Source organism: Heliangelus exortis, chromosome 2 (genome assembly GCF_036169615.1).
Source record: "Heliangelus exortis chromosome 2, bHelExo1.hap1, whole genome shotgun sequence".
In the NCBI taxonomy this organism is placed as follows: Eukaryota; Metazoa; Chordata; class Aves; order Apodiformes; family Trochilidae; genus Heliangelus; species Heliangelus exortis.
In genome coordinates, this window is record NC_092423.1 from 279,741 (window position 1) to 303,919 (window position 24,179).

General features: G+C 53.0%; 1 protein-coding gene across 4 annotated transcripts in view; it reads right to left on the bottom strand.

Annotated features, from left to right (window-relative positions):
- The window catches only part of AGAP3 (ArfGAP with GTPase domain, ankyrin repeat and PH domain 3), a 120,065-nt gene that overhangs the window by 53,313 nt on the left and 42,573 nt on the right, over positions 1-24,179 (bottom strand). For 3 of the 4 annotated variants that reach the window (XM_071734422.1, XM_071734421.1, XM_071734425.1), the window contains exons 2-8: positions 23,020-23,078; positions 17,842-17,929; positions 17,592-17,677; positions 17,240-17,381; positions 14,785-14,919; positions 10,326-10,453; positions 1,075-1,230 (exon numbers count right to left, since the gene is read on the bottom strand). In XM_071734422.1, the coding sequence (XP_071590523.1) occupies positions 1,075-1,230; positions 10,326-10,453; positions 14,785-14,919; positions 17,240-17,381; positions 17,592-17,677; positions 17,842-17,929; positions 23,020-23,078 (794 nt within the window). Of the gene's footprint in view, positions 1-1,074; positions 1,231-10,325; positions 10,454-14,784; positions 14,920-17,239; positions 17,382-17,591; positions 17,678-17,841; positions 17,930-23,019; positions 23,079-23,315; positions 23,409-24,179 lie in introns of those variants that run through there. The other variant, XM_071734423.1, reaches the window with a different exon arrangement.

The window sequence follows — 24,179 nt, forward strand, 5'->3', positions numbered from 1 at the left end:
TGCAGTGAGAAGGATGGGGCAAGGGGCATGGTGGGCTGAGGTGGTCTGGGTCCAGAGCAACGGCAGCTGTTCACACAGGGCAACACGGTGCAACACGGACACAGACTGTGTGGTGGCCAGTTCCACAGACAGCAGACACAGGTGTACTGAGCAATGGTGGCTGGAAAGCACATTTAGATGGGGAGGAGAGAGGCCTATGCCCAGCACAGTTACAGGGCACCAGAGGGAGAGGAGCACATTTACATGGGGACAGAGGCTATCTACACTAGACGTGGGGACTAGGAGAGCGTGCACTGACGGCACGGGGACCCTGTGGGCTGTGCTAACAGTGAGGCAGGTGTGTGGGCAGGGCTGTGCAGGCTGTGTGGACAGCGTGTGCATGGTGTGGAGTGTGCCGAGAGGCAGGCTGGAAGTCAGCCGGTGGACAGAAGAGCTGCAAAATGTACCTGCAGCACCTGGGGCCTGCAGTCTGCTGGCTCCCTCCTGCCTCCCCTCCCTCCAGGCCCCGCAGCCCTTCCCGGCCCTGCTTATCACACAGGTGCGGGGTTGGGGGACCAGGGTGAGGGGGCCTGGTGCCAGGCACTGGGCTCGGCACAGCCCTGCCAGCACGGCACAGTGTGGTACTCAACAGGAGGGCCCATTGCCAGGGGCTAGTGCCACAGTTGGTGGATGAGCGGCAGAGGTGAGTGGTGCTGTGCACCACAGGCAGCTCCCTCAGAACAGGTCAGGGAGCTCTGCTCACCCCCCAGCACACCCCTGCATCTTCAAGGAAGGGCTTGCTCTGGGGCACTCCCCCAGCAAACACACATCCCACCAGCAGCAGCAGCTCAGCACCATGGCCCCAGCACACGCCGGAGACCTCCTTCTGCCCTGCCCCACACGCACACTCCTGTGGGGAGACCCCCACTCCTGCTCTGGTCCTCATCCCCCCATCCCTCCCTGGCCAGCACAGTTTCACCCAGAGAGGTGTACAGGGAGCCCAGCAAGGTGAGCCTGCTGCAGGGCCACTGCCTTCCTCTCTCCTGGCCCTCATCTACCTCATCCCAATGCTCCGCCGCCCCCAGAGCCGCTTACCGTGAAGATGTTGGAGCGTCGCTTGGACTGCTTGCGGATGGGGGTGGGGGTGTTGGAGGCAGCGATGGTCTCAATCCGCAGCTCCCGCTGGCTGATGCTGGGTGTGGAGGGCACAGAGGAGGAATAGTCACTGAAGGCTCCTCCACCATTGGTGGCCTAGGGCAGGACCAGAGGGGATGGTCAGAGACTGGCAGCTGCCTGGGGACACGACTGTGGAAACACCTTCTACCTACACAGCCCTGGGCACAGGGGGGACAAGGAGTGCAGCAGGGGACAGGGACAGGGGAGACATCCCACAGCATGCACTGCTCCTGCCCAACAGGGGATCTTGGGGAAGCTGTTCCCCTTCTTTCTCCTTTAGTTTTTCCACTGGCAAAATATTAAGATTTCAAATGGACAATCAAGAGCAGTAAATGGACAGACTCCTGACCAATGTCTGTGAGCCCATGGAGGCCCGTCCAGACAAAGGCCTGGAGCAAAGGCATGGAGGCAGCAAGGAACCAGGCAGCCCCAAGCAGCAGCAGTTGGCTGTCTTTGGAGGGACAGGCTGGGGACACGTCAGCATCCCCCCTCTCCAAAACACAGGACCAGTGCAGCTCTCCCTTGGACTGTCTGTTGGTGAGGACCTTCCTCTCCACAAAGGCTGTCATACATGAAGCTGTGAGAGTCCAGAGCTACCTGGCTCCAAGTCCCACACGGTCCCTTCCCTGTCTCATGACAACTACAACACCAATGGAGATGTGTGTCCCTGGGACTCAAGCCCTCACCATCCCAGTGTCCTGAAGCATGGGGTGCCACAAGCCAAGCTCACACTTTATTTCCAACCCATCCCTGCCACTGGTTTGGGGCTTCCCCAGGCAGGCCAAGGGTGGCACACACCTCTTGTGCCTGGGGACCACCATGGCCTTGGCTGCAGTGGCCCATGTCTGAGAACATGTGGGACAACATGACAGGCTGCATCTTCGCTAACAACTCAGCTTCATGGAGAGAGGAAAATCAAACTGTGTGGTTTGTGCAACCACCTCAGTGACACTTTTTTTCCAGACAAGTAGCTGCTCACTCCCACTCTGCTCATGCAGGCTGTAGAAATGGGCTTTACAAGAGGTCCCAAGGAGCAAGACCTGAACAAAAGTGTTTCAGATCTGTAGCACGTGGCAGACTGAGCTCTTTACCAGTTCTACTAATCTTTTAACAGAATTTTTAAAATCCATTTGAAGAAGCTGCCCCCAGAAGGCCGGGAGAGCTCCATCATCCCTGGCAGGGAACAGCTCACCTCCTTCCAGCTCTCAGAGCAGCTGCATCCCACAGTCCAGGACTTCCTGCACTCCCACCTACTGCTTAGAGCAGAAAGTGCAAGCAGATGTAAGCACGAGGCTTTACCAATAAGAGAACACTAGCTGCAATCCCCTTAAAAGGGTGCAACCTTCACTTAAACTATGGACCATCTCATCTTTGATGAGACAAATGCAAGAAAATGCATAGAAAAGAACTTCTCTTAAGACAGAGCCATCCAAGATTCAGTCCAACTTCTTCATCTCTGAGGCAGAGCAAGTGACCTCTCACTGAGAGCAGCTAGGTGTGCTGAAGGGAAATTCTGCTCTAGAAGGACTCTGGGATGGACCTCATTGACAGCTGCATTCTGGGACCTGCCAGCTGCTGGGAAGTCAGTGCCCCTACTTGTCATGGCTTCCCCGGCTCTGGAGCAGCTCCATAACAGCCTGCCTGCAGCATGGCATCTTCTGCACCCTTCCCCAGCAGGGAGGAGAAGCCCATGGGGAGCCACACTGCCCCTGACACAAGGTCTTCGAAGGCTACCACCTCTTCAAGGGTTTGGAAGACCTGGACACCATGATGCCCAGAGAATGGGCAGCACCAAGTGACAAACCCTTCACAGCCAGCCCAGCTCCCTGATGGCTCAGAGGGACAGGGACACAGAACCAGGAGGAACCAGTAGAACTCTGTGTGGGGAAAAGCCCAGGCACCTCCTCTGGAGGACTGACCTTCACCAGGGAGCTTCTCCAGAGGCTGAAGAACCCTGAGCTGAACAAGGGAGTTCTCCTGTCATATCCCAGGGCAGCGGGGACCACCAGGAACATGGAGAAGCAATGAAGCACCCTGCCAGTGACTTCTGAGCCATTCACAGATACAGCTCCTGCACTGCAAATGCTACAGTGAAGGCAGAGATGCAGAAAGCAAGGGCTACCAAGTCAAAGGGAACCTGCGGAGACAGCTCACATTTAGGAGCAGCCATAACAGAGCCTGTGCAATCAGTATTTAATTGATGAATAATGTGTGAACCATGTCAAAATAGAAAAATATTAAAAGTGTGAGGGGAGAGATGGCCAGTGCTGTTACACAAGAGAACCTGCTGCCCTGAAGGGTGAGCCAGGCAAGGCTGCCAGAGTCCAGGAGGTACTCTCCTGAGGTACTCTCCTGGCTAAGCTCTGGATATTTCAGTAACCTCATCAGCACATCTATGAAGCTGTGACTGAGGGAAGGATTTGGTTATGAAAAGGCTAGAGTTTTGAGCTCCTGCCATAGCAGCTGGGACAAATCCTACAGATCTTAGGTGATGGGCGCTAAAGCTTCTATAAGAAATCTTGCTAAATTGTAGTTTATATTTCACATACTTTCTGTAACCTCGTTTGTAATTTTTTCCTGGCCAGAGTAATTTTCCTTAGCCTGTAAGTTTGCCTAGTGTTGAAGATAAGTTGAGGTGAATGTCCTTCTTGAATGACAAAGGACACAAGCACTAGACCCTGCTGGTGTCTCACAAACATCCAGACCTCAGAAAAGGTGCTGGGGCTGAAGGATGCCACCACAGACTGTTCCAAGGCCTCAGAAGGGATCCAAGGGCCCAGAACAAACAGCAGGAATGTTTGAGAACCTTGACAAGGTGATAGGTCTGGGCAAATACCTCACTTTTGCTCCTGGCAGGTATTTTGCTGATCCACCTGAACCTGTGGTTGCTACTGAAATCCAGGAATACAGCAGAAGCTGAAAACTTAAAACATATGGAGGGCAAGTCCTTCCCGTTAGCATGTAATGGGTGGATTTTGTGAAATTTACAGGGTGTTGATAGTGCCACAGGGTGCCTGAGCAGGGAAGAACTCAGCTGAAGTTAAGATGCAGTGACTCTTGACATAAAAAAGCATGAGGCAGAACAAGGAGTCAACTTTGGGAAGGGCTCCAAGCAGAGGAGTGCAAACAATGAGCAGCAGACTCAGATCCTGCACAGCACAGGGGAGAGACCAGAGGAGAGCCAAGCCCATGAAATGAAGAACAGAGTGAACTACACAGGCTACAGAGCATGGGCTCCCATGAGGAAATGCAAACACCCAACCCTGTGAAAATACTGACCAAACCCTGTGGAAACACACTGCGACAGGCAGGGAAGCACCAAAGAGCTGCTGGTAGTGTCTCATCTCTCCTGCAAACTTTAACTTTCCAGTCCTTTCATCTGCTTTCTTACTAAAGATTCTGTAAGCGCACTTCCCAGTGTCACTAAAGAGCCTGTGTGAGACAACAGACCAAGTCCACCAGAGCAAAGCCATGCCATTGAGTGGGCCCACACCAGGAGGGCAGATGAGCAGGGCTGGGCATGGCCAGACAGCCCAGCAGCAGCTCCCAGGGCCTGGGGGACCATGCAGTTCCCTCCAGCACCCTGTCAGGCTCAGCATGGGATACCCACATTACCTCCTACCAGCTTCTAGGAACAAGTTCCCTGGCAGAAAGACAAATTTCCACTGCGCAGCAAGCAGGCACCAGTGACTCACGCCCCCTCCACCTGGGGTACTCCTAAAGGCACCTCTGAGTCCCTGAAGAACGATGGAGAAAGGGGTAGCAACAGTAAGGAAATCAGGTGGAATAACTGCGAGTACTGCAAGCATCCACTGGCCCACGAAACCCCCGCCCAGAGCCTGCAGGCAAGGGACAGGCAGCTGCCAGAAGGGAGCAGGGAGGAAGTTGGGGCCATGCCGAAGAATGGGGCTCCCAAACCCACCCAACCTGCTCACCCAGGGGCAGGTGCAGGCAGGACACAGGAGAGCAGAGCCCGAACCAGCAGGCACAAGAGCTCCCTGTGGGAATCAGGGTGTCTGTTCAAACGGGTGCAGATCCACATCCCACATGGGAATGCCCAAGGGACAGGCCTGGTGTCCCCAAGGGAGTGAGAAGGACTCCAATAGCTGGCTCTGGGTCCTGCCGTGCCAGAGACCAAGGAGATGCTGAACACCATACACAGGGTCACAGACCTGATGAGCACATCTGGCTCACTCCTGAGTGCTGGTGGAAAGCCCTGACCACAGCTGACCTGTTACCACAGCTCCCTTCCTCTCTGCCCTGATGGGAGCCATGTCCTTTGAGGCATCAGGCACTGCAGAATAAAAGCAAAAAACCCAAAAACCCCAGAAGACAGAAACGAAAACAGGGCCTCTGGCTGATTTAAAAGCTGTTTCATGGAGAGGATCATCCACTGTGCAAGGACATCAAAACACAGCACCGTTGTCACAAGGCCCTGTCAATTTGGCAACATGAGACAACCACAAAGGTTTGGAAGCCAGCCACTACCTCACACCTCTGCCTCTAGGCAGACGTATGACAAAATAACCAGGGTCCTCTGGAGTCTCTACCAGGAATTGCAACAAACTGGCCAGACTGACAGGAGACCTGACAGGTAACGGCTACTGCCAGAAAGCATCAAAGTTCTTCCAGAGAAGATGTCCCCACATCCTCAGAACTACGACAGGAGACAGGGCTGGATCCCAGCTCCTGCCTGCCCCACATGACCCTTTGTGGGGACCACTTGTTCCCTTTTCCAGAATACAAGTGTGTGCCTACCTCACTGAAAGCTCCAGGAGAAAGAGCAGAGCTGGCCTTGCTCAAGAGACCAAACACTGAGTAAAACATCCTTCTCTTAGATGGCACCACCACCTCTCCAGGCAGAAAGCTAAAGCTGAGCTGTTGCTAACAGCCCCCAGAATGGCAGGTGGCTGAGGGAAATAAAACGCTGCTCAAGATGCTGTAACCGCCTGGAAGGGACAAATCACCGCTGTCCCACACAGGGGAAGCAGCTGCAGGCAGCATCTTGACACCCAAACCCAGGCCCTGGCTGCCAGGGGCTCCTCTGAGCCCAGCACTTAAGATGCAAACACAGTCCCACCACTCCCATGAGTGGTACTGGGATGGAAAAGATCCTGCTGTCCCAGTGTGTGTGTCCTGCCTGGGTACACCAACACCCTGATGGGGCAGAAGACAAATAAAAGCTCCTAATTGTAGTCTTTGTCTGGCTTCTTCCCATCTCATCTCCATGTTAAATCCTGCATTTCCAAACCCTTCCTTGAGATCTTTTTTCCTGTGCCATCTCCTGCTCCTTTACTTGTGAAGGCAAGTAGGAAAATTTGGTGAGCCCCATGCCCTCAGGTAGGAAAAGGCAGAACACAGAACTACTCTGTGAAGACTGCGTCACTCTCTTTCATCCTTCCTGACAGGGTTCAGCCTGTCCACCTCCTCCCAGAGCTGCCCCACGGGTATCTCAGTGCTAGGAGCAAAGGTCACCTCCCATGAGAGGCTCTGGAACTTCTGCAGCCCAGAGCTGCAGAACAGCACCCAGCAGGACCCTGGAGCTGCCTGCAGGTCTCCTGTGTTAGGCATTGCTGCCCCAGCTTTTGTTGGAGACTATACTCTTCACCACCACCACGCCATTCTGAGCAGTGATTCTGGGCTCTTCTGCATCCCTGCTGCAACAGCTGCCTGGTCATTGTCCTCATGACTGGATGTGTGTCCACCCAAATGAGCAGCAAGCCTGTAAACACCAGAAAACGTGGGCTGCTCTACTCAGGTCCACATTAGAAACACCAGGAATCAGTAAACCTGTGTTTCTCAAAGCCAGTTGGATTTTCTCTGAGGACAGCGGGAAGCAGTTCCAGAACCTCATTCCTGAGCCCAAGCAAGAACGGGGAAATATTTCACAGCACTTTACCATCGCTCACCCATTCCATGACTTCATACTCTATTTTTAGAAGTGTTTTTTGTAATGGAAGGGAGATGTTTAAATACCACAGCAAAGTTTACTGCAGCAGGACACTGGGAACCAAAAGAGTCTGTGGTTGAGCCCCAGAAGACCCAGGGAACAAAAATTAACTTTGATCATCACCATGGTAAGGATCAAGCACAGACAAGACCTCTCTATTTTAGAGTATAACAAAGTTTTGCTATATGGACACAAACAGAGCCACTTGAGTTGGCTTTGTGGTGGGGAAGATGTCTCATTTTGTTTACTGGTGAAGACTTGGAGCACAGAAATTAATTTTTGCCTACACTTGTGGGGAACCCTAAGAAGAACACGGCATTAGACAGGCACAGAGCAGGTACGGGGGTGGGGAGGACAGAGGGAGAAAGCTCCAGAAGGACACGGCCTATCATTGCTGACAGTGCTACAACCCAGGCAGTCAATAAGTACTTCTTGCTTAGAAAGGCCTCACAGTCAGCTGCAATTTCCTGTTGGCTGCATGATGCATTACTTCCCTTCAACAGGTCTGGTTCCCCACCAGAACTACCTAGGTCCCTCCGGCAAAGCCCCAGGAGCACAGCAAGGTACTGAGGGTAAAGGTTCTGTCTCAGAGCCAAGGAGCCAGCATTCACCTCTACACAGACGTCGTCTGCGAACCGGCCTGAAAGGGACTCTGCAGGAAGGAAAGGAAAGCAGGGAGTTGCTGAGCAAAAACCTCTAACACAGCTCATGACACGCAGTTAGAAAGCTCTCCCAATGCCCAGACTTTGCTTCCCCGTGGCCAGTCTCATATCCACCCCTTTTGTTCTTAGCATGATCTTTTCTTCAAAACTCCTTTCCTTTCACAGCCATGTATTTTATAGGTCAGGGTTGCTCTGTTTCAGCCTTTCCTAAGCTGATGAAGTATTTAAGCCCCCTCTGGCGACACGGTCTCTCCCCTGACTCTCACCTTCTGCTGCTCCTACACCAGTTTCCACCCGTACTCCATGAGCGACTGGAACCACTGAGGAGTCTAGCATCCCCACAACCCTCACTCAGGGGTTTTTAGTTTCACCATTAACAGACCACCTGGGACAGAAAGTACCATTAGCACACACTGGCTGGGACCCTTTTCTTATACTTCAGACATTGAAGAAGATATTAAATAAGTGTTCAGCTCCCCTCTCACAAACTGCCCTTGGCTGTCTTCCACCACTCACCCTTTCCGTACAGACTGCCTCTCCTTCCCAACAAGTCTTTCTCTGCTAATAAAATCCTCAAATTACCAGATACACTATTTTCCCAGGACTTTTCTGCCCTCCTTGAAGTCCCCTATTAAACTTCCCAAACCCCTCCTTATTCAGCCTGGAGAAAAGAAGGCTCCAGGGAGACTTAATTGCAACCTTCCAGTATCTGAAAGGGGCCTACAGAAAGGTTGGAGATGGACTGTTTGCAAGGGCTTGTAATGAGGGGCAATGGTTTTATATTAGAGAAGATTTAGACTGGATGTTACAAAAAAATTCTTTACCATGAGATTAGTAGAAAAATGGCACAGGTTGCCCAGGAAGGTGGTTGAGACCTCATCCCTGGAGATGTTCAAGGTAAGGTTTCACGAGCCTCTGAACAACCTGATCTGGTTGAGGGTGTCCCTGCTGACTGTTGGGGGGTTGTAATAAATGACCTTTAGAGGTTCCTTCCAACCCAAATTATTCTATGATTCCACCCAGACATACCTCAGGGCACAGCATGGCTATGGACATTTTGCAAGCAGCTGTGCTCACTCTGCTCCCATCCCAAGCTCACTGGACACAAACAAGCTCTGGTCAGAAAGCTACTTTTAGCTTTATAGGGGAGCTCCAGCTCCCAGCAGGGCTCAGCCTTTTCTCCTGCACACAGAGACTTCACCTGAACTTGCTGGTGTCCAGGTGACCTGGAGCACCAGGCAGCTGGCACAGGTCTCTACAAAAACCTGCATTCATAGTACAGCTTTAGGAGCCTACACAGCCAGGTAGAAACTTCATGCGGGTATCTAAAAACTCTGTAAGGGTCCAACCAGAGGCTGCAGACAGCACTCGGGTTTGTACAAGAACCACCTCCCCTACACTGGGGTACCACACGTCCCCTGATGAAAAAAGTGTTAGTCTGGTGGAATTTGTTTTGCTAAACTTGCTTTTCATTTTTGTCAGTTTTACAACTTTACAGGCCCCTCTGAGCCCTTAGTTGCTCTTCTCCTCAAAACCCATCCCAAGCACTGCTCACTGCTGAAGCAGCTGCTCCAGCTTTGCCATCTCCCTTGTCCACAAACCCAGCTGCTATACCTGCTGCTCCCCAGTCTGATGGCACCACACCAGATAGGTTTCCTGAAGTCCTTGCTACAGAAACTGTGATTTCCCATGCCAGTTGTTTCAGAGCTGGAATGTATTGGCTTGACTGCCCCTGAGGAGCAGCAGAGCCCAGGTTCTCCCTGGCCTCACCTGAGAGCCAGTGCAGCCCTAGTGAGGGTTCTGGAAGCTGCAGCAGAGCCTTAACACAAGAAGGTGGCTGGCTGTGGATCTGCTGCAGCAGCCCCTTGGTGTGCAACCTACTTTGCTTCCTGACCTGTCCCTCCTACCTCCGCTCCGCTCCTTCACCTTCATGGAACAAATGCCTCCAGCTTCACCATCCTCCTGGTACAGAGACCTTGGCAGCCCTGCCAAGCCAATGCTGTGCCCCAGGAACAGCACAGAGCCCTTCCTCTGGCCGAGGGGAGGACAACCTCCTTCTCTGTGCCATGACTCCAATTTGCCACTGAACTTGCCTCTATACAAACAAATCTCCTAAGAGGCCCATCTGGATATGCACAGGAGACCATGAGCATCCCACTTCCAGGGGCTGAGGAACATGGGCTGCTGAGTGCCCCCAGCATCGCTGACCTGGCCAGGGCAGCCAGCCCCAGCCCCACACCCAGACCCCCCTGCTCTGCCCAGATCCCCCTTGCTCTGCCCAGCATGTCCCTGCAGGCTGCCCACAGCATCAGAAGAAGCACAGCACAACCTCTGGAGCCCATAAGCCAGACACCACAGTTCAGACACGAAGCTTGATCTCAGGGCAAGCACCAACGTGTTCTGGGTTACGGGCAGAAGCTCCAAAAACTCTTTCCAGAAATTACTCCAGGGCTGTAGTGAGAGTCTAAAGTCAGGCTAAAGATGCTGTGCAGTGAAGAGCATGAGGGGGTGTGGGAACACAAGTGAGGTCCTGGGCTTTCCCCGCTCCCGTTTCCCACCTGGTTGATGTGAACAGACGGAATGGAGGCTGCGGAGACAGAGGAATGGCTGGGTGAATTGGGCAGGGACTTGCAGGGACCGATGGAAAGCTGCTGCTTCTTCCGTAGAGCCACCACCTTCTGAGCCACTGGAAGAAGGGAGAAAGGGACAGAGGTCAGAGTCCAGAAAACAACTTTGTCCCACCGTGGATTTCTGGAAGGTTTCAGTGAGACCCAAACCCTTATGGGGCTCAAACTGTGCCACCCTGAACGTACAGGGAGGATTTCTGCAGAGCATCCAACCTCACAACCCCTGTTGCTTGCCACTGTCACAAACTCAGCTGCATGTGACAGCATCTGCAGTAGGACAGGCTTCCCATGCTGATCACACTGAGTCCCCAAAGGCCACCAGCTCTCTTGAGTCTCACACAAAGCAGTGACTTGATTGGGACACCAAGGAGCCACCCAGAGTCCTGGGCTGATTCAGAAGAAACTCTGGGCAGCCAGGGTCACCTCTCAGTCACCCCCCCATGGCAGCTACAGGAGCCAGTTACAGAATTGAAGAGCTGGGCAATGCCACCTCCACCAGCCTTGGCCTTTGCGAGCCTCATGGTCCTCAGATGTTTGAAAAACTAACATGAGGAACAACTCTCCCAGTACCTGTGATCCCACTGCCTAATGCCAACAGCCCAAAATTGCATTCCAACCTTCCCAACACCCTACCTTTACTGGAAAAAAACATCTTGACCAAAGAGTGTGACAGCAAGCAAGCTGGGCTGTTGGGAATTCAGAACACTTTGCCATTCCATATTTTCCCTGGCCAGGTACCTCCCATCACAGAGAAGGAGCCTTTCAGATAAACATGACAGAAGGCACTGGGAATATCATGTTCAGCCCATCATTCCTAACACCCTGCACCCTTGCAATAAAGAAGCTGCCTTGTTCTCGTTCCAGGAACACAGAAGACACAGCACTATACATCTGGTGGGACTGAACCCATTGGAAAACTCAGATGCTGACAGCAACTGCAGAATCCTGCCGCCTCGTGCTGCAGTGTCATGTCCCCTATAGGGACAGGCAAAGGCCTGCAGGCTGCTCCTCTGACAAAGCTGGGAGCCTGTCCAGACCCCCAAGCTAAATATTAGTCCCACAAAGAGCAAGAACCCTTCCTCAACCCACCAAAGAGACCATATTAACCTGCTCTCTTCCTCACCATCCTCTCCTCTGGCCAGTTTCATCCACCATTCACTGAACAGACCATCTCTCCTCCAAAGGTTGCCCAGGCACACTGTGAGCTCTGTGACACCCCTGAGCCCTAGAGAACAGCAACACGAGGGACTGGCAACAGTGCAGGGATGGGGCATGTCTTCTGCTGACCCCAGGACTTTGCAGGCTCTGGTACCAAACAGCTTTAACTGCTGTTTTTTAACTGATGACACACTGCTGTCATCCTGGGAACAGGCCTGGAAATGGGGCAGGTCTGACACAGGGGAAATTCAAACACCCACATCAGAGGAGGGTTAGAGAAGGAAGAGCTGAGGAATGACCCAGGACAGGAAAGGTCAGACCCAATCCACCACTCAGGCCTGGAGGGCCCATTCTTGGTGCTGCCCAAGGTATGATGAAAACCACCCTTGCAGAGCCAAGGCCAAGCAGCTCAGTGGAGCACTGACCTGGGGAAAACAGTGCCTGGGGACAGCCACCAGCAGCATTCCCCAGGGAACCAGCCTAGAGCAAAGTTCCCACAGCAGGACACAGGGTACCTCAGGAGTGGTTTCAGGGATGCTGGGACAGAGAGAAAGCCACTTCACACAATGACAACATCCAAGCACCCACAGCAGAAGCCAGATGCTTCCAGAACCATTGCACTGATCAGAGTTCAAACTAGATGGGGCAGGGCAGGAGAAAGGAAGTCCTGCATGGCCACAGAGAAAGCCTTCTTCTCACTCCCAGGGCAAGGGACTTCGTCCCATTCAGGACTGCTTCCCAGAGCTTCACTGGGGAAGGCAGATTTGAGGCAAGAAGTTTCTCAATATCCAAAATACAAGCAGGTCAAATTTTAGAGAAGAGGCAAGGTGGAAAAGAGGGGGGTTGAGAAGCCCAACACTGGGAAAAGGAGAGGAGGCCAGAAAAGATTCAGAAAAACTTGTCAGCAAGTGCTGTCCTGGGTGAAGAGCCCAGCAAGGGCTCTGCCTTGTAACTCTTATCTTAGTGGTAACAAAGGAATTAATCACAAGGGGCCAGCAAGAACACATCACTGGTGATAAAATCTCACCAACCCTTAACTGAGGCATCTTGATAGGACCTTTGTGTTTCTCCTTGCCGGGCAGAGGCTCCTTCACTTTGTGAACATCTGTCAGACTTTTTCAGGAGTAATTCCTGTCATCCTCTAAACCAGAATCTGGGATAATTTGCTTATCATGATTTCTTTGGTGGCTGCAGGCACCTCTGTGATATAAAACCAGCAAGCCCTACCCTGGCCACAGAACCTCTGTCCAGATCCATTGCTTGGCATTTGTTTGCCCAGTGTCAATGACAGATCTCCTATGTGAATCAGCACTTGAGCACCCCACAGTACTTCAGAGCATCCCACAGCCCTGCTGGAGAAAACACTCTATAGGCACCACCAGCATGGTGAGCTCTAGAGGAGTACCTGGACAGAGAGGAGGTGCCTGTCCCCAGTGACACACCACAACTGCTCCTCACAGAACAACAACTGCCATCACTCCACCAGAACCCAGGGCAGATGCATCACGACCCACCAGGGCTTACAGGGAAGAGTCGCTTTCCCACACTGAAACTGCCTCATCCCATCAAGTCAGTTCCATTTGAAACTGGATCCTGGAAGTCCCTGAATGGTTCTGAGACACTGATGAGGTCTGGGATCGAAGTGTTGGGCTCAGCTCTTCTTCAGCTCCTCCTGCCCTGTTTGTTCTCTCCCTACAGGAGCATCTCTGTGGTCCTGCAGCTGAGCAGGCAGGTGAGAGCTCTGAGTGAGATCACTCCCAATCTCTTATGAGATGGTTGGTCCCTCTGCTCCATTTACAGCTCCCCATGGTCACCCTGCCTTCTCCAGAGCTCCAAGCAGCACACCCAGCAGAGGCTGCACCATCCAGACCATGGCGTGGCATGTAGAGGCAGCAGGAAAGATGACCTGGGGATCTGCAGGGCAGGGGCAGCTCCTGCAGACACAGACCCCACAGCCAGGAGGGTCTCTCTGGCGTCCAGGGTGACCTTTGCAGACTGCCAGCTGGAACAGCACCAGTCACCTGGGCATGGGCAGAACCTCTTCTGCAAAGGACTTTGGTCTGGGTTTGGAGAAGGTACAAGAGATGCAGAATACAGCCCTTCCCTCTGCATTTTTTTCCAAGTTCATGAAAAGAGGGCTATTAATAAAAAAAATAAGGCTTGTTCCAACTGTGATGACTCTGTGATTCTTTAAAATTTGAATTTGTCTGGGTTTGGCTTCTGCTAGCCTGCACCGAATTAGCATCTGTGATTTTCTCCCCATATAGATACTTAAATATTTTAATCAAGGCACCTTTCATTCTTATTTTTGATTTATCCCATGGATAATCTTTTTTAGTGTCTCATTATCAGATACATTTTACAGTCTTTGATTAATTTTTGTAGGCTTTTTTTGAATCTTCTCAGTTTCTCTGTGTCCTTTTGCAGCGCTGACATCCAAGTCTGACAATGCTCCAGCAACGTTCCTCCTGCTGCCCTGCACTGAGGCAAGAATCCATCTGGATTTCCACTCGGTGCTCCCACACTTACTTGTCCATCAGAGCTCCTGGCAGGGTGGCCCATGCTCCTTGGCCTGTCCAGCAGCAGCACTGATCCAGACAGGCATCGGTCTGGTATGAACAGTCTCCCATCACCACACTCCTTGGGTTCTTCTGGTTTGCCTCTGCCTCACTGCTCCTCACAAGGACAAACCTGCTCCCTTTCGCATCCTCCCTGGCCCATGGACAGGCAGTGAAAAAGCCCAGGTAGATGAGGCACAGCACTTTGTATGTGCTCACTCCTTAGCCTTCAAGCAGCAGCTCAAGGTCTACCACCAAGCTTGTGAAGCAGAACCAGAGCTAGAAGCTGAGTCTGGGTCTCACGTGAGAGTTTTCATCCCACACATCACACTGCTTCAAGTCAAACTCACTGGCTGCTGTTCCCCACTGTACTGTTCTCTGAGAAGAGACACAACAGAACTTAGGTGAAGGAATAAGCTGAACAACCGTGGTGACTCACAGTGCCAAACGCTTTGCAGAAGCCAGGACCAGCTGTGCCCAAAACCCACCTCCTGTTGCTCCAGACTTGCTCTGCAAACCACTGAGTTGGTTTGGCAGGTCCTGCCCTTTCAGCTCTGCTGCCTCAGGCAGCAGACTGTCCTAACCAAAAGCTGGCTGTCAAGGTAGTGTGGCCCCTCTCTGGGACAGCACTGCTGCCCTGTCTTGCCCAGACACCCTCCACCAGCTGCTGTTACCATCCTGGAAGACTCTCTCCACATTCAGTCCATAGGTGGCACAGGTCTCGTAGTAAGTGCAGCGCTTCAGATCATTGGAAAGCTTCCGCGCCCGAGAATCATCAATGACCCGGGGGTTGGTGGCACTGATGGCATCTGGAAACCAAGGAGAGAGGGGGATAAAAAGTGAGCGCCTGTGTCCCATCTATCTGCAGGTCGCGGGGCACACTCCTGACTTCCCTCCCTTCATACACCAGGATACCCACCACCAAAGGACACTACCTGTCCTATGAATTCTTTATATTACAGTCCCACAATTGTAGGAAATTGTGTAAGTAAATGAACTTTTTAAAATGAACTGTTTTTTAAAATGAACATTATTCAACTCTCCTAACCAACCAGCCACCAACGTTTCTGCAGACAGAAGGCAGAAATCAGGGGGAGGTGTGGCTGGCAAGTCAAGGTAGCTGAGGTGCTACGAACAGGACACACCAAACACACTTCCACACAGCAGCATCATGAACAACAAGACAGTCAGTGACAGCAGACAGGACAGAGTACTCGGGTGTAAACAGCTTGACCCCGGGGTGCAACCACAGCCTCCTCTGGGTGAGGACACATGGTGTCTGCATGCATTAGAAACAACTGCTACTAGCCATGGCTGCTGTGATGAGCCAGTGCACTCAGCTGCAAGTCTGCCTCAGCCACAGAGTAAAATGGATTAGCCAGTCTCAATCATTTTAGCTCTCACGGCCATACCCTACAGATTAAAGAATCAAAAGGAAGAAACCACCCTTAATCAACTGGAAAAGACCATATCTGCCAGGATGAACCCACAGTTGAGGCCTTGGAGGACAACACAAAAAAAACAGGCTTATTTTGTCTCCTACATGGCTGCTAAGTGCTCATGTCTTGGAAAAACTGCCTTCCCAAGAGGAATCTGATGCCTTGAAGACATGCCAGGGACACGCCAGGGATGGAAATAAACCCTTCCAGGAGAAGCTGAAGGAGAACTGGGACTCACGTTGTACACACATCCCCCATGAACTCTCCAGTGGGTTGCATGGTATGACAGTACCAAGTCTGAGACCTCCCCTGGTCCAAGGCTGGGACAGCAATAACCACTGACCCCTCTGCCACATCACTCTCCCCTGCTTCACAGCCCATGCCTGCCACCCTAGCCCCATCCTGCACTAACATCACTCAGTCCTAACAATAATTCACATAGAATCACAGATTAATCAGAGTTGGAAGGGACCTCTAGACTTCATTTAGTTCAACGCCTCTGCTAAATCAGGATCACCCAGAGCACATTACAAAGGACTGCATCCAGGCAGGTTTTGAATGTCTCCAGGGAAGGGGACTCCACAACCTCCCAGGGCAGCCTGTTCCAGTGCCTTGTCACCCTCACAGTAAACAAGTTTTTTCTCATGTTTAAATTGAACTTCCTGTGTTCCAGCTTGTGTCCATTGCCCCTTGTCCTATTGCTGGGAACTAAATTCCCCAGTCATTAAATACCAAAAGTTTAATGGCTTTGTTCTGCATTTAATCAGGGGGCTCAAGCAGACACCCTGTGACTCTCCTCTGCTGTCACCATCTGTCTTCCCAGACTCAGAATTTCCTCTCCACCAGCATGGGTTGCACTGCTCAGGAACTGGGTCCTGCCAAGACCTTTTGCCCTTGCTCTCTGCTGTCACACAGACAAACCCTGCAGCCCCAGGCTCCCTCCTGCTTGTACTTCACCATCTACAGGCAGGAAGGACACTTGTTTTAGAAGAGGGGGGCTCAGCTGCCTGCAGCAATGCCCTGGGAACCCACTGCCAGCCTTTCACAGGCTGGGCTGCAGGAACCAGCCACAGGCTGCCCTCTCTCCTTGCAGCCCTCTCCATCAGCAGCTCCTTGGCCAGGCACCTCTGGGGACCCAGATGGGGCCCGGGCACTGCATCTCCCACCTCCACTGGCAGCCTTAGCTGCAGTTTGGTGACAGCTTCATCATGGCCTCTGTCCCTGCTGGCTCCAGAGGGCAGTTCTGGGCTGCTGCTGCTCTTCCCCACATCCATGGGTGCTGGTGGCACCTCAGGTGGGACAGTGCTCCACAGCTCAGGCCTCTTCTTGGCGTGCTGAAAGAAGGCTGCCACCCCCAAACCCTCCCTTCTGCAGCTTGGTCCCGAGAAAAAAGGACAAAAGACCAGAACCCCCCTCACCCTGACCCCCGGGGCCCAGCTGCTGCAGGCAGGCAAGGTCAGCAGGTTTGGGCCTTCCCACAGGAAAGTGGCTCCATGACATGAGGCAGCTCTGCAGGAAAGCTGTGATGGTCTGAAGGAACCACCCCACTCCTCCAGACCCCCCAGGGCCCTCAGAGCAACTCTGATCCATATATGGCCCAGGGGCCGGGACCCCCCTGGGCTCTCCTGGCAGCACAGACTCAGCCCCTGACGAGGGGTGTGGGGAGGGAACCCATCTGCCCTGTGCTCACCCTGGGTGCCCACCAGCACCATCGGCACCTCCGCCGTGTTCCGGTAGCTGCAGAGCCGCAGGTAGTAGTTGTAGACGGTCTGGAAACTGATCTCGTCCTCCAGGCTGAAGACAAACACCACGGCATCCACCCAGGCAGCGAACTGAGGGAGACACAGCAGCTTTACACCCAGACACGGCACACACCCCAGGCACAAGCTCCCGACAGCTGCCATGGAGCAGCCCCTGCTCAGGCCTTGCAGCCCTCCTGATGTCCCACCTCTGGCTCCCAGGAGGCAGCCGGGTGGGCTCCCCCTCTGATCCCTTGGGCAGAGTAGGGTGGGAAGGGGTGGTGGGAGGTATGGGTGTCCTACCTGGAGTTCAGGGGGACCCCCTTCATCTCGAATCAGCAGCAAGTAACTCTGACCATCCACCACAATCTCCTTCTTGAATCGGCCACCTAGGGAAGAGAGCAAAGCAGGACAAGTGAGGGGACAGCAAGCAGAGTGAAACCACTAACCAAGACCAGGGGGGCTGCAGAGCCCTGGGGCATGTGAGCTACAGAGAACAGGGGCTGGGAGAGACCCAGACCACACCCCAGATGCCCTGGAAACCAGACCTTACCCTCGGGAGACTCCTCCTGCACATAGGTGCCGGTCAGGTAGCGGTGCACAAGGGCTGACTTGCCACTGGACAGGTTCCCCACGATGCCCTGAAACAGACGTGTGTTACCTGTGTGCCCAGGACACCTTCCCTACACAAAGCCACCCTTGCAAGGAGACCACCTCAGGGCACATGCTGATGAGAGGGCCATGGGAGGGCAGAGGAGATGGCAACAGCCCAGCTAGCACCTGGGCAGGAGCCTGAGGGCATTAACTGGTCTCAGCTGGGTAGGTACAGGGGTGCAGACATGCCAACAGAGGATGATGAGGACCCTGGTCCTCCCCCAAAGAGGCACAGCCTGATCAGAGCCACTTCAGCTCTTCCCATAGCCCTCCTGCTCCAGGGGGGGCTGCCAGCCCTCCTGAGCCACAGTCAGCTCTGAAGCAAGAAAAACTCCTTTTCCAACCCACACATCACAAATTTTAGGGCATTACAGCTCATGACAGCACCTGCCAGAAGGAGAGCAGAGACTGTCCATGTTCATGGTGAGCCCATGTGTGCACAGCCCCACCACTGCACCTCGCTGCAATTGGGACATGGCTGGGGCAGAGTCTGTGTCTCCTGGTGGAGCTGGCTTTGCTGCCCTCATGGTAAGACACCTAGCACCACCTTTAAACTAAGCTGAAAAATAAAGATACCTGGCACCAATTTTTCATTGGGTTCAAACACGCTAAGCCAGGGGGCCGTCAGTCTGGAGTGCCCTACAAGTGAATGTGTCCCCATATGGGTCAGCCAGACAGCCCCGTTTTTCCTGATGTCAGCATTTCCCCAATGATTTAATAAACCTCCAGTGCCTAAGGGCTTGCAAGTGAGCTTGCCTGCTGATGGGAGAGCAGTCTGGGGTAAAGGGGCATCTTCTGCCACCCTTGCAAATAAACTAGTCCCAACTTGTCGGGTTCTAACCTGTAGCTATTCCCCATACATCCACAAGGATAAAGCAGCTCGTGGAGTGTCTCTGAGCATCCTACCTCATGCTCCTCAGCCACAGTGTTTCTCAGATGGAGCTGGAGGAGGAATGCCAGGGCTTTGTAGAGGTGCCCTTCACCTCAGCTCTTCCATATCCTCACAATGCCCCAGGCTCATTGAGAGATGCTCTTGGCTGGGAGCCACAAGAGCTATTCCCAACTTGTTTCTTACACAGCCCTGTGCACTGCAGAACCCCAGCTGGTGAAGAAGGTGGGCAGATTCCTACCAGCTCTTCACTACATGGAGCCAACGAAGGTTTTTTTCCGGCCCTTTTCCATTCAGGTTCCCAAAAAACACTTAACCTACGACAGGTTTTGGGTAGTCTGACTTTACCATGGATCTTCTCATACACAACCAACTCCTGCAGGGCACCCTACACCTCCTGCTGCATCAAAACCAGACCTCCAGAGCTCCCACAAAGACATCCTTAGGGGGATGTCCAACACACCAACACCACTGTCTGGAGCTGCCCGGCGAAACCTGGAGCCTGGGGGTTTCTCCACAACTGAAGGTTCATGCTTTGTCCCACAGACTTTTTGTTGTCCTTGCCCAGCATACCATCCTCCCAAAAGACTTTGTAGGCATCCTCCTTCTCTGTCCCCAGGATTAGTTAGCACAATTTTTCATACTTGCTGTTTCACTGGGATTTAAGATCTACCAGACAGCAGCCCCCAGAGATATCCCTGTGCAGACATCCCAACGGGGCTGCTGCACTTCTGGAAAACCCAGTATCCCTTGTGTGTCCACACCTGCTCCACAGCACAGCAGCACGAAGGCACCTGGCAGCACATGGCTGGGCTCCCATCCTTCCTAAAGCCACCTCTGGACCAGAGCAGACCTTGCACTACACCCCTGACTGCACCACTGGCACTGCCTGTGTGACTGTGGAGCAAAATGAACCCCAGACATGTCCATTCCCAGCCTGGCAGTTGCTGGCAGGACTGTTCCAGAGCTGCTGGGTTGCAGGAGCAGGTTGGCAGCACAGCCACATGCAGCCCCAACAGCACCGAGAGAAGAGGGGGTGAGGGGAAAGGAGTGGCTGAGAACACTAAGACTGCCTCTGCCACCACAGAGATGTTTATGTCGACTTTTTTCAGGCAAAGAGATGAGCTCAGTGAGTGAGTCACCACCAGGCAGGTTCTCCAGCTTTCAGTCAGGCACTGGAAAGCTCCTGAACCTGGGGTCCTGCCCCCGGTCCTGCCCTGGGTCCTGCCCTGGCCCAGAATGGGTGATGCCCCATGATCTGCTTCATGACATGCCCTGGGTCCTGCCCTTGGACCTGCTCCAGGTCCTGCCACAGCCCACCTGCACGCTCCTGGCCAGAGGCATGGCTGTGCCACGCTGCTGCTGCCACGCTCTGATGCCAGCAAGAGCAGCCAGGTGTCTAGTGGGGCAGAGATCCCTGGGCACCTTAGAGCTCTGCTCTGTGCCCAGCCTGGCTGCAGCTCCTGTCCCTGTGGACACCTTGGCAAAGCAGAGCTGCTCCCAAGGCCATCAGGCACCAGTACTCCATGCAACATCCAAGACTGAACACTCCAACAGATTCATTGCTCCAACACTTGGATGGAGGCTGCGTTCACACTTTGCTTATAAACCAAATCCTGACCCACGTCTTGCTACACTGCACCTCTGCTCACTCTTACCCTCACTGGTTTTATAACCATGCACAGAGAACTGACAGGCTGCAGGAACAGAAAAAGCAGCAAAACTCTCACCTCCAGCAGGACAGGTAAAGGAAATGGCTCATTGCTGCAGGAGGGATGTGACTGGTCAGTGTTTTACATGCCATGAAACAGAAGCCTCCAAAGAGTCTATGGTTTTCCACACTCACAGAATTATGAAACTTAGTTCATAGGCTCAGTGTAGGTCTCCCCTGGGGACAAGGACCAGCAGACCAGACTGCTTGCTCTGCCTGAAGATGCCAGAAGACCTGGCACACGACCCACACCACCATTTCAAACACATTTTTCACTAGAGCACATTGTGCATACAGTGAAGCATCACACAGGCAGGACCAAGGACCAGGTGGCTCTGTCAAGCTGCACAGGCAAGACCTTGCTCCAGCTGGAGCATCTTCTTGCACCCAGTGTGCCTCCTAGGACAGGGAATGGCCCCCTGAGACACCCACCCAAAAGCTCAGGATCAGGGACTGATCCAGGACTCTGAAAGGCCTCCAGGCTCATAGGAAGAGCTGCATCAGCAGGATGAAACCCTGGAGCAACAGAGATCCCTGGAGGTCACGGAAAACACGGGAAAAAGATGAGGCTAACTGAGGGAGAACTAAAAGCTTTAGGTTTGTTTAGCCTGCAGCACTGGTCTGCAGCCTGCAGGATGTTAAAATGTCAGAAGGCGATACACAGAATAACTGAAAGAATATTTCTGAACAGACGCATATTTTCCAAGCCAAACTAATAAACGGCAATTCAAAGTTTGTTTTACTTTTTACTTAAGTGCAGATAAGAAAAATTCTGGCAGCACAGTGCTGGTATGTTTTGCAAAAAAAGCTTCTTGTTTCTTGGATTAAGAGAAAAAAAAAAGATTAATCCTGAAAGGGCTGAGCAGAGACATGCCAACAGTCCTCAAAGAGAGTTAAGGGCTGCCACAGAGAGGGCAATAGAATGGACTGGATTGCTGAGGTCCCCAAGAATAGACACAAGACACTCGGAAGCACCTGCAGTGTCCTGCTCACCCCAATGAACCCTCCAGCATGGCTGTCAAGGATCACTTTCCACACCTGGTATCATTGTGCCCAGGGAAACCCATCCTGAGAGGGTCAACTACAGAATCACAGAATCGTTTGGGTTGAAAGAGACCTTTAAGATCATCAAGTTCAACCATTAATCCAACTCGACAGAGTATAATGTTAACCCATGTCCCTCATCCCCACATCTCCAGGGCTCTGAAACCCCTCCAGGGATGATGGGGACTCCAGCCCTGCCCTGGGCAGCCTGGGCCAGGCCCTGACAACCCTTTCCAGGGAGAAATTCTTCCCCAGCTCCAACCTAAACCTCCCCTGGCACAACTTGAGTTGTGCCAAAAGTTCCTCTTGTCCCATCCCTTGTTCCTTGGGAGCAGAGCCCGACCCCCCCTGGCTCCAACCTCCTCTCAGGGGGTTGCAGAGAGCCAGAAGGTCTCCCCTCAGCCTCCTCTGATCCAGGATCAAGACCCCCAGGGCCCTCAGCTGCTCCTCACAACTTCTCCAGACTCTTCTCCATCTTCTCCAGCCCCTCCTCCATGCTCTCCAGACCTTCTCCTTGTGCTCCAGACCCTTTCCCAGCTCCATTCCCTTCTCTGCACACTCTCCAGCCCCTCAATGTCCTTCTGGTCCTGAGGGGCCAGAACTGACCCCAGGATTGGAGGTGCAGCCTCAGCAGTGCCCAGCACAGGGGATGATCCCTGCCCTGCTCCCGTTGGCCACACCAGTGCTGATCCCAGACAGGATGCTGGTGGCCACCTTGACTACCTGGGCACAGGCTGAGCTCATGTTCAGCCACTGCCAACCTACAACCCCCAGGTCTTTCTCTGATGGGCAACTTTCCAGCCCCTGTTCCCCAAGCCAGTAACGTTACATGGGGTTTCCAGAGGAGCTTCAATCCCTCTATTTGGCAGAACAAAGCACCCAAAGTACTATTCCATTCTACCAGCACCCCTTCACAGCAGGGGCACCATGGTGCAGTAGTGTCTGGGAGGAAGCCAGCAGAGTCCAGGGATGCACCAGCACAGAGCTGAAGCCAATGAGGCTCAAAGGGAGAGAAATGACATCTCCCACATGGTGACTCCCACGCTTGGATGGCTGCTCTGCAGGTATTGAACTTGGATGCATGCTCAAACCACCACTCAGGATCTGCTCCTGTTCCTGCCATGCCAGAAGATCTGACCTGTGCAGCAGCACCCAGTCAGGAATACAGCTCTGCTATGGCCACCAGGAACAGTGCCCAAATACTGCCTTTCAACATCCACATTCATGTGCTCTCCCAGACCATCACCCCTTCCCTTACAAGCATGGGCAATCAAGGAGCCCTGCCCTTCTCCAGCACAGGTCCTCTCTCCCCTCCGTGAGCCTGAAGCCCCTGTGCACTTCCATTGTCCAGATTAAAACATGGGATTTTGTTGGGCATTTAGAGAAGCATCAGAGCACTAGTGGTATCGAAGGAACAAGTTGTGGGTACTCACCACCTTCAGCTCAGGCACGGAGCGACTCAGGGTCCATTCCTGGCTGTTCACAAATGAATCTGCAGAACAAAAATAAGAGATCATCGGGTCATTGTGGTCTCCCTCCACAGCCCAACGAAGATCATGTTGCCCCCTGTTCCCTCCAGGCAGATTTATAGCTCTTTCCTCCCTTCCACCTCCTCTAGAGACACCAAGTTGCACAAAGTGCCCAGAGGCTCTGCAGCCAGAGCTCTGGTTGGGAAGGAGAGGCTGAGCCACAGGCTGCATGGGTCCAGGGTGGGGACCTCCCTCCTGACCTGTGGCAGCACAAAACCTCCTGCAGTGTCCCTTTTCTGGAGGCACTGGTATGACAGAAGCACCAGATGCCTTTTTGGGGGGCACATGCTGTGATGGACCTCAGAAGGGAGGTGAGAGCTGGTGAGAGCACCAGGGCTCCCACACCAGCGTGTGGCATGCTAGGCAGGAGGGCTGCAGGCACGCTGCAATCTGTGCTCTCTACTGAAAATAAACACGATTAATTATCTGCATGTTATGTAGTTTGCAGAGCAGTGTAACAGGCTTCAGAAGGCTGGAACAATCAGGCACAGTTTTGAGTGGAGCGGGAAACACCCCCTCTCCTGCCACAGGAATCACAAACACTTCATTTCCATCCAAACAATCTCCAGGAGCTAGTTGAACAACAGACTTCCCAAATAAAACCAACTCACCAGAGGAGGAGCAAGAGCCTGGAGAACACCTTAAATACCAGAAGTAGCTAGCAGCCACTCCCAACAAACCTGAGAGTCCTTTATTTGCCTTGGAGGAGGCAGCACACCCTCCACCCAAAAGCAGATGTGTGGGGCCGGGGGGTGACACAAAGAGCAGCACTTGCCCTATGTTAATAGCACACAAATAATAAAGGATTTTTTGAGACCAGAAAGCTGTGGGAGCACTGCTTCTTCAAGAACCTGTCCTAAACTTGCCAAATTCCACTGCCACAGACTCTTGCAGAAATGGAAATCTCAGATGACTTAAAAAAGGGACAAGAAGAACCCACACCACCCACGCTCAGGTCACCCAGGGCCACGGTGGGACACACACCAAGGAGGAGGGATGGCTCTGGACCTCCCTGCTGCCCCATCCCAGCAGCCCTGACTCCACCATCACAGCAGCCCCAGCTC